At 37.4% G+C, this 10,082-nt stretch overlaps 1 protein-coding gene across 1 annotated transcript; it reads left to right on the top strand.

The window, feature by feature from the left end:
* The first annotated feature begins 348 nt into the window (after positions 1 to 348).
* On the top strand, positions 349 to 9,847 carry LOC134614957 (keratin, type I cytoskeletal 19-like). Its single transcript, XM_063459244.1, has 8 exons — positions 349 to 924; positions 3,320 to 3,402; positions 3,890 to 4,046; positions 4,178 to 4,339; positions 4,425 to 4,550; positions 5,085 to 5,299; positions 6,675 to 6,691; positions 9,463 to 9,847. Exons 1-8 carry the CDS (start codon positions 415 to 417, stop codon positions 9,558 to 9,560), a joined length of 1,368 nt encoding a protein of 455 aa, XP_063315314.1. The 5' UTR covers positions 349 to 414; the 3' UTR covers positions 9,561 to 9,847.
* The last annotated feature ends 235 nt before the right edge of the window (positions 9,848 to 10,082 follow it).

The following is a 10,082-nucleotide window of genomic DNA, read 5'->3' as shown; positions in this document are numbered from 1 at the left end:
TGTCAAATGCGTAGCCTGGGGACAGGAACCTCCCTGAGTCAATGTGAATCAGACCTTTTGTTTTAGAAACTAACACAGCACAGCCACACAATACCATCGCTCGGATGAGTAAAAGCACTTTGTGTAAGAAGGTTTCAGGAAAGAAAAGAAGGAGGGGAGGGGGGGGGGTGAAGCTGTTCAGACACTATTGGGTTATCTTCCCAAACCAATGACGTGATTATAAACCCTGATGCTTTCACAAAAGTTTGCACGCAAATCAAAGCTGATGACTCTACGAAGGGACCTGTCTTTCATGCAAACGCACACCCATTTCCCAAAGTATAAAATCTAGGTAGAGTGGTTGGGATTCCTCACATTCACACATACCATCCTTCCGGTGGCATTCAGATTAAGGCTCTATAATTACAGCACACCATGTCCTCCTATAGTATCAGACAAACATCCACTTCTTCAGGAACCCCAGGGAGCTTGGCTTTCGGTGGCTATGGTGGTGGTTACAGTAGGCTATCTGTAGGTGGCAATCGGACCCCTAGCATCCATGGGGGAAGTGGTGGTAAAAATGTTTCTATCTCCACTGCAAGAGTTGTCTCATCCGGGATTGGTAGCGGTCTTGGTGGTGGCTTTAGTGGTGGCTTTGGTGGTGGCATAGGTGGCAGCTATGTGTCTAGCTTTAGTGGAGCTCATGGTTCTGGATATGGCTTTGGAGGGGGAGCTGGTGGAGATGGCCTTCTGTCAGGAGGTGAGAAGGAAACCATGCAGAATCTGAATGACCGTCTGGCCTCATACCTGGACAAGGTGCGATCTCTGGAGAAATCTAATTCTCAGCTGGAGATTCAGATTCGTGAATGGTACGAGAAGCAGAAACCCAGTGTATCCAATGACTACAGTAACTACTACAAGATAATTGAGGACCTCCGCAACAAGGTAGCAAACATTTGTCTACTCCCAGTGAACACATCAGTGTACCGTTATTTTTTTATATTTCTGTCTAGTTCACTATTAATCCATATGTTGATACAACAACATATTTGAATAGATGATGCCATGTTAAACAACTCCATATTTTATCCTAAGATTGTATAGCATTATAATATAGGTTATATATAACATATTTTGTTATCTGTTATTTTCATAGACCTCTATTCAATGTTTCGGTGTTTTAAACCGTTGTATTTGTGCAGATCAGTTAAAATTCATAATATAATATATATTTTAATTATTTTTAAATCAGGTCGTAATATTTTAGTATACTGTAAATTGAGATAATAGATAAAAATAGCCTAAACTGATCAACCTTAAAATATATTCACTAACATGACATGGGCTCAGTGACATGTGAAGCTGGATCTAAGCCTCCTTTATAATGTATGGGTAGAGGAAATTAACTTTCCAATCTTTGACCTCCAGTTGTCCTTGGGCAATATTTCCCCTAGTTGGTTGTCTGCCATATTGTAATCCAACAATGACACTCCCTGTTGTAATAAAGCTGGTAATAAACATTCACATTTTATTTAATTTGGATAATGATAAGGTGATAATGAACCCAGTGAACTATAGACTGTATCACCTGTGGGATATGATAAACAACTTTCTCCTTTACAAGGGGATGTTTATACAGTACAGATTTGGTCAATTTACGAGGAAATGATAAGTCTGAATCAACTTAAATGCCATTTCTTATTACCCCTCAGCCCCAAGTATGAGCATGTTTATTCAAGGTTCGGTTATGCATTTTTTAATACATATATTTCCAAATATCCACTACAGGTTAACTTTCAGGTGGCATTCTAAGCAACATAATCACTAATGATAACTGCAAACCTACTCCCAGCATAAAACTGTCAAACAATCACTATCGCTCAAGTTGGATGAAATTAACATTGATAACACAGAAGTGGTATTTCCACATTATCTATGTGACTAAGCAGGGGGCAGTCTATGAGCTTTAGAGGACTGACACTTTATGTCAAACTGTTCCCAAAGAGTCTGAAATTAAATAAGGGTGCAGCTCCAGGACACTGCATGTAACATAACACGTCTACAGCGAGCTGTAGTGGTTATGTGTCCCTTTTGTATTTTTTGGTCTACAGAAAATAGGCTACTCCCAAAATCTTAACCTAGTACTGCAGATGGAGTGCTTTTTCTTGAGTTTAGAACTCATTGAGTAAACATTTAGTTACACAATCACCATGTGTATGCAGAATTGTACTGGTACTGTACAAACTGGCAGCGACCTACATCACCATAACATTAATTTATATTGTTGACATGACAAGGTGACTAAAACATTCTGTGAAGCAGTACACAAAAAGAAAGGAACATATTAATGTATTATAAAAACAAACAAAAAATAAATAGAACACCACTATTCAGTACACATTTTTGTCCCCTGTATTAATGAATAGCTTCTATCATTTAGAAGAACAGGTGGTTGGGCAGTCAACCGGAATTCCATTAAAAGTAGGTTAACACCCTATTCTGAACATGAATATTCGTCTGTGTAGGCCGATGAACTCATTCAAGGTCTTTGTTGGAAAAAAACATGACTTGTATGAAGAAAATATATTTTCACAAGGGTGACTCCAGAATAAGTGTTATAGGAATATTACTATTTGATATCTATATAACAATATCATAGCACATAAGTAATTTGTGATTGCTGCTGATTCTACAGGGCATGACATAATGTGCTTTTTTTGTAAAAACACTTGCAAAATGATTTATAAGAAAAAAAGCTGTCATGTCAAGTCATCTGAGGTTTTACAAAAATTTCCTTCTGCACTGAAGGTAATATATTCAGTACGTGACAGGTAAATACCGACCTCTGAATAGCCCTATTTTGCACCAACATCCTAGAATTTCTCCCACTTCCGGGGCTAATGAAATACTCCCGAAATGCAGGAGAACTCTTACGCAATGCTGGTCCTTCCTTAGCCTTGTAAGGGAAAGTTGGTGAACACGAACATTAGCACATGTTAACATCATGAACAAACATGCCCGTTAAAAAATACGCAGATGTGGACAGTTGCACAATTTGGAAACATGAGTTTTCTCCCATCCCTATTTGATTAAACATTATTAGCACTTCCATTAAAATAAATACTTATTTTTAAACACTTTTAGAGGTTTGTTAAGAAAATTGAAAGCCAATGTCTGCTATAAAAATAGGAATTAGTCATTTACTTAGCATTTTTATGTTGTAACGTGTATTTTCTGTTACTAGTGGGGGACAGTCTATGGGGAATAACAAATGTAAAAAAATATTACAAAATGTTTGAATTGTTTAGTAACTTTCTTTCACCCTTTCCCCTTCTCTTAGATCCAGAATGCTACCATGGACAATGCAAGCACCCTTCTGCAGATTGACAATGCCAGGTTGGCAGCAGACGATTTCAGAACTAAGTAAGTTTGTTTTAATTTAGCTCTTAAATTGTTGCATAGAGGCAAACGATATGCCCTACATTCTTTCATCCTTCCCCTTTAATCAATGTTTTTCCTTTGATCAACATATAAAGAGACACAAAGTAAGTCTTAATCTTACACTTTTATGATTTGGTGGATAAAAGCTGTGAGTTTCCATATTATAGCAAGGGTCATCAAGCTAATTTTATCCCAGCATTCAATGGCCATCCTCAAATAGCCTGCATGCAAAGCCCAATAGATTGAGCACAAACAAAGATCATGATCGAGAAATACATGATGGTATTTTAGTATCACCTGTGGACAAATATGGAGCAGCAGTTAAAATAAAGTAAAAAAAATACTTATTATTACTGGCTGCTAATATTTAAGACATTTCAAGAACCACAAGAAGTTCAGTTACATCCATATTTATGTGCATTGATGGTTCAAGATTTTAAGAGTGCTCTTTTGACCTCTTTCTAACAAGGTATGAGAATGAGCTGGCCCTTCGCACGAGTGTTGAGAGTGACATCAACGGCTTGCGCAGAGTTCTGGATGAGCTGACACTAACTAGGTCTGACTTTGAGATCCAGATTGAGAGCCTGAAGGAGGAGCTGGCTTACCTGAAGAAGAACCATGAAGAGGTAGGGTAAAATTTGTGAATATTCAGACTGGTGAAAATAGTTGAAGTTCTGTCACTAGGTTATAGAATATACATTGACTTAGACAATGATTTTTAATGAAAATGCACTCATAAACAATTATTTTTACACAGGAAATGAACTCATTCCGTGGACAAGTTGGTGGTCAAGTGAATGTAGAAATGGATGCTTCCCCTGCTGTGGACCTTACTAAGATTCTGTCTGAAATGAGGGATCAGTATGAAGTTATGGCTGACAAGAACCGCAGAGAAGTTGAAGCCTGGTACTTACAGAGGGTGAGTTAGTTAGAATCTATCTTTTTCATAACATTTTTAAGATTAATTTTAAACACGGCACTCAATACTCATCTTCCCTCTACAGACAGAAGAACTAAGCAAAGAAGTTGCCAGCCATAGTGAACAGATCCAGTCCAGCAACACGGAAATCACAGACCTAAAACGCACATTCCAAGGCTTAGAGATTGAGCTGCAGACACAACTAAGCCTGGTAAGATATTTTCCACCAAATATAGGATCTGACTCAATTACACTGCCATGATGACACCGAAATACTATGCTCCACATATTGACCATTTCTGGAAATATGGTTACATTTAAATTTCAATGTCCCATGTGACCCGTCTCTCCAAGCCGAAATTATTTCTTGCATATATAAGTTTAAAAATGTTGCCATTGGAAAAAAAAAGTTTGAAAGGTCCTTGATAAATAGGGTCACCCAGTAATGACATTGAAGTAATATGACCCGATCTCTTTAGACTGTCACAAAAATAGGACACCCCACCCCATTTGATTGTGAGCTTGTTTGGACAGGGCACTCTTTACCTACCGTTCCCGTACGTCATACATGTTTTGTTAGAATTTAATGTGTTTTCTAGTGTACAGCGGTGCATAATTTATTGGCGCTATATAAATAATTGTAACTGTGGTTGGAATTTACTGGATGCACATAAATGTGAAATTTTAAATGTATACAATATAACACTATTTAATTCCTAATATTCTCTTTTTTCCCCCAATATAGAAAGCTGCGCTAGAAGGCACATTAGCAGAGACAGAAGGTCGGTACTGCACACAACTTTCACAGTTACAAAGCCTTATCGGTGATGTTGAGGCCCAGCTTTCAGAGCTCCGATCAGATATGGAACGCCAGAGTTATGAATATAAAATCTTACTGGATGTGAAGACCCGGTTAGAACAAGAAATTGCAACCTACAGACGTCTCCTAGAGGGAGAAGAGTAAGTGAAAATACAGGCACAATAACGAGAAAGTCTTGAATACACTAAATAAATGTAAATAAATGATAAAATATTTATATATAGTTTTTGATTTTGCAGGTCGTGGCAATTTGCCATCAACAAATATGTAAAAGTGAAGTTTAGTAAATAACTTTTTAAACTTTGAAAACATCATTGCTGTATTCTATTCACGATGTTAAGAATGTCCATCTATGGTACTTATTTAGATTGGTTCACAACCTATAATATAGTAAATTGTCTATAAATCCACTCAAAGCTAGATTAAGGTCCTACAACATGCAAGAAAAATTTCCTTTTGTCTCTCCTCACCATCCTTTCGATGAACTACATCTCAAATTACACATTTTATAATTTAATATAAGTCAAATCATATAGGTGTAAAATAAAAATAATATCTTACTTTTAAGCAGATACAGAAATCAATATAGTGAGACCGATATATATATAGCGATATAAATAGAGAAATAGTCAGATAAGGATATATACAGAGAAACATACCCCCAACTGTCCTGGATAGGTAAAGTTGGCCTGTTGTGATTTTGGTACATGACTGCCTTTTTGGATTTGTACTCTGGAGTCATCTGACGTGAGAGCTTTAGTGCCTCTTTTAGACTTACTTGTGTTTAAAAAACCAACTCAGAGCTTTTCTGATCATACACGAGTGCTTTCCAGATGGGCCATACTATGTCGGGTTTGCTATCACAGCTGATGATTAGGCCCCACTGACGCATCTTCTCTTCATCATGGTCTGCTCCACCACTGCATCACAAGAACACTTTCTCTAGTCCTGCACCCCTACTCATTTACATACAGATGCAGAGATTGGCACAGTTTTATCCTAAGATACAGTAGCATGTCACTATTAAATAGAATTTACTGGCAAAAGTATAAAAATGCTAAATGTTCCTTAATTTATCTTCCATTATGTAAAACCCTCTAAACGTCCAGTCACCATCAACCAATTAAAATACGTTTCCATAATTTGGCCAATAATATATAAAATACAATTTATTTTGGCAAATAATTTAATCTTACAAAAAAGTTTGCGTTCATTCTTATATAATTTTTAGTAATGAAAATCCCTGCAAGGCTCGGATCTCAGGATGAGAACAATACATTTCTATCATAGTGATTTTACTTCTTTAATTCTGTTCAGCTTATATGAAATATTTTGCATTATTTTTATTTGCAAGGGGTTTTACGAAAAAAGATACTGTAATATTGCTCTTGTTTTCATGCACGACCAGGAAATTCATTTTTTAAAAAAATGTTTCTGTCAAGTTTATTATAGATACCTTGATCAAATTTCAAATATCAAATCTCATTTAGAATTCTCTTTTTATTTTTCCCTTAGCATGTCTTACAAAGAAGGTAAGCCTATTCCTTTTTTTTTTAAATTTTATTAAAAACTGTTAAAAATTCTGTTTAAAACTGTATGTAAATACACACGTTCAAAGATTTTTTTTATTTGTTACAAGTAATTGTTTTCTCAATAGGTATTATATATATATATATATATATATATATATACATTTCAAATGATATATACAATATATATTATCTATACAATATTTCCTACCATTAAAATTAGACTTTTATCCCATGCATATTATTTTATTATTATTGTTTTTTATTTAGCGCCAGCAATTTTATCAGAGGGGGAGATTTAACAATAAATAAGACAATTACAAAAACTTACGGGAACAGTAGGCTGAAGAGGACCCTGCTCAAACAAGCTTGCAGTCTAGAGGTTGTGTGGTAAAAAACACAATAGGACAGGAGATAGCAGTCAAACAAGGTGGTAATGAACCAGAGCTGGAGGAGAGATTGGATTTCTGCACTTTAGGAGAAAACAAAGGGCAGGTATATGAGGTAGAGGTTACTCTAGGAGGCCATACACTTTCCTAAAGAGATGGGTTTTGAGGGGCTTCTTGAAGGATTGAAGACTAGAGGAGTGTTTGATGGTGGTAGGCAGGGTATTCCAAAGGAGAGGGGCTGTCCGTGAGAAGTCCTGCAAGAGTGAGTTGGTTGTACGGGTGCGAGCAGTGGAGAGGAGAAGGTCATGGGCAGAGTGGAAAGACCGAGAAAGGGCATACCTTCGGATCAGTGAAGAAATATAGGAGGGGCTAGAATTGTTCAGTGCTTTATATATGTGGATCAGCGCTTTGTATTGACTCTTGTAGGATACGGGAAGCCAATGTTAGGACTGACAGAGGGGTGAGGTGTGAGAGGACCGACTAGAGAGGAAAATCAGTCTGGCGGCAGCATTCATTACAGACTATAACGGGGCAGTACGGCTATTGGGAAGACCAATTAGGAGAGAGTTACAATAGTCCATGCGAGAGACTATTAGAGCATGGACAAGCTCTTTAGTAGCATCTTGTGTAAGAAAGGGGTGAAAGCAGGCAATGTTTTTAAGGTGGAATTGGCATAATTTGACAACAGACCGGATGTGAGGCTCAAATGTGAGGCCAGAATAAAAAGTAACACCCAGGCAACGCGCTTGTAAGGATGGGCTTATATGGGTACCACCAACCTGAAGGGAGAGCGAAAGATTGAGTTTCAGAAAGTGGGAGGACATCCACTCAGAGATAGGAGAAAGGCAAGAGGTGACACGTTGCAGGACATCAGGGGAGAGGTCCAGGGAGGAGAGATATATCTAGGTGTCATCAGCGTACAGCTGGTATTGGAATCCAAATAAGGTAATATTTTTGCCAAGAGAGGCAGTATAAAGAGAAAATAGAAGGGGGCCTCAAACTGAGACAGGACGAAGGGTGGAGGTATCATTAGAAAAGGAGAACTAAATGAGCATTGGGTGAGATAGGAGGAAAACCACGAGAGGACAGTATCACAGAGACTGAGTGATTGAAGAGTTTGGAGAAGGATAACATGATCAACGATGTCAAAGGCAGCAGAGAGGTCAAGAAGAATTAGTATGAAGTAGTGTCCCTGTTTGGCAAGGGACTGTTTGGAAAGGGCAAGGGCTGCGCTGTATGAACGCAAGGTGAATTTGTAGTGTAGAAAGACTGAATCGGTGTGAGACTTCCTCCAGCAGCATTCAGCAGAATGGGAACATCTCTGCAGGTAGCGTGTTGATTTAGTGTGCCACAGTTGGGGGCATATCCTCCTCGAGGTGCATATTTGGAGAGGGGCTGCAACGTCCGGGGCAGAAGTGAAGATAGAGTTATATAAAGAGATAGCCAGTGAGGGAATGGATAATAGTTTGGAAGCAATATCAGCTGACAGCTGCTGGAGGTTTATAGAACACAAATTCCTTCTGAGTTAAGGGGGGTTAGGGCTATTGAGAGCAAATGATAGGAGATGATGATCTGAGAGAGGAAATTGAGTGTTGCAGATGTTAGAGACTGTACATTCATGAGTGAAAATAAGCCATCCAAAAGAGCTACCTCTGCATAAGGCTGTAGCTTGTCTTGGTAGCTGTGAGTCCTGGGAGCTAGTTACTGTTGTGTTTGGGACCCAGGCTGCAAGAAAGAATCTGGGTTAGATCAAACAGCAAGTTAAAGGTGGAGAAGAAACAGATATTGAAGTGAGAAATGGCAGTCAGTGAGAAAAAATAAATAAACAGAGGAGAAAGTATTTGAGATTTAAAGATATGAGGATAGGTCATAATAAATGGTGAACATAAATTAACAAGACTATCAGCAATAACTCCAAACTAACAAAAATAGGGGTAGGTCATAAATGGTGGACGTAAATTAACAAGACTATTAGCACAATACCTAACAAAATAAACATTTATGTAAACAAGAATTAGCATGGACGGTACAATCAAGCAGTTATGCTAAAGGTGAGAGAAGCAAAAAGAGAGACTAAGAAAAAGATATATGAAATAAGTGGTGCAGGAATCCTTAGGTAGAACATCCAAAAGAGCTACCTCTGCACAAGGCTGCAGCTTGTCTTGGTAGCTGTGAGTCCTGGGACCTAGTTACTGTTGTGTTTGGGACCCAGGCTCTGCATAAGGCTGCAGCTTGTCTTGTTAGCTGTGAGTCTTGGGAGCTAGTTACTGTTGTAAGTATTGAGGACTATATGTTTACAATACATCTACTGTTAATATTGTGTTACTGTTACAGTGATTTGTTGGTGTACCATTTAATGTCTAACAGATTTATTTTCTATTTTAGGTCCCCAAACCACACGCCAAATTCGCACCATAATAGAGGACACCGTCAATGGAAAAGTTGTCTCAAGCAAAGAACAAGTTCATAAGGCAAACTACTAAATTAAAAACTGGCTAATAAGTCAGAACCCAGAAAAACGCTATATTTTAAAAAACGAAAATGTTCTACAAAATCAACAACAATGATCGTTAAAAATACTATACAGTATTACAAAACAAAATAAAGCACGATTTATCAACGACATGTTGTTTTGGGTTCTATCCATTAGTCATTGCTGTCAGGTCACTTTCTATCTGGTCTTGACCTGATAGTACAGTTTTTTAAATTACTATACAAGGTGTTTCTATATGTATCTCTTTCCAATAAAGTTATAAGCTTTTTTCATGCATTCCTGACTACTTCTGTGTATTTTTTTTTAATAATATTTTAATAATTATTATAATTTTCTCATACTTTTATTTTTTTATATTCTTTATTTTTGCAGTGCTTATAATGGTTACAGGCTTACATATGGTACCCCAACGGCATGCCATACGTTGATTTCTAAACATTAGTTACAGTGGGTAGTAGATAGACAAAGCACTTTTTTTTGTTATTACATAAAGATAACAATCGATTAATAA

Source organism: Pelobates fuscus, chromosome 6 (assembly GCF_036172605.1).
Source record: "Pelobates fuscus isolate aPelFus1 chromosome 6, aPelFus1.pri, whole genome shotgun sequence".
Classification (NCBI taxonomy): Eukaryota; Metazoa; Chordata; class Amphibia; order Anura; family Pelobatidae; genus Pelobates; species Pelobates fuscus.
The sequence above is the reverse complement of the archived record's forward strand: the minus strand, read 5'-3'. Positions and strand labels throughout refer to the sequence as shown.

Excerpts from the sequence above, each read along its gene's own strand:
- LOC134614957 (XM_063459244.1), top strand. The coding sequence starts at position 415 with ATGTCCTCCTATAGTATCAGACAAACATCCACTTCTTCAGGAACCCCA. Across the intron at positions 3,403-3,889 it reads GCAGACGATTTCAGAACTAA|GTATGAGAATGAGCTGGCCC; the intron begins GTAAGTTTGTTT and ends CTTTCTAACAAG. Across the intron at positions 4,551-5,084 it reads TGCAGACACAACTAAGCCTG|AAAGCTGCGCTAGAAGGCAC; the intron begins GTAAGATATTTT and ends CCCCCAATATAG.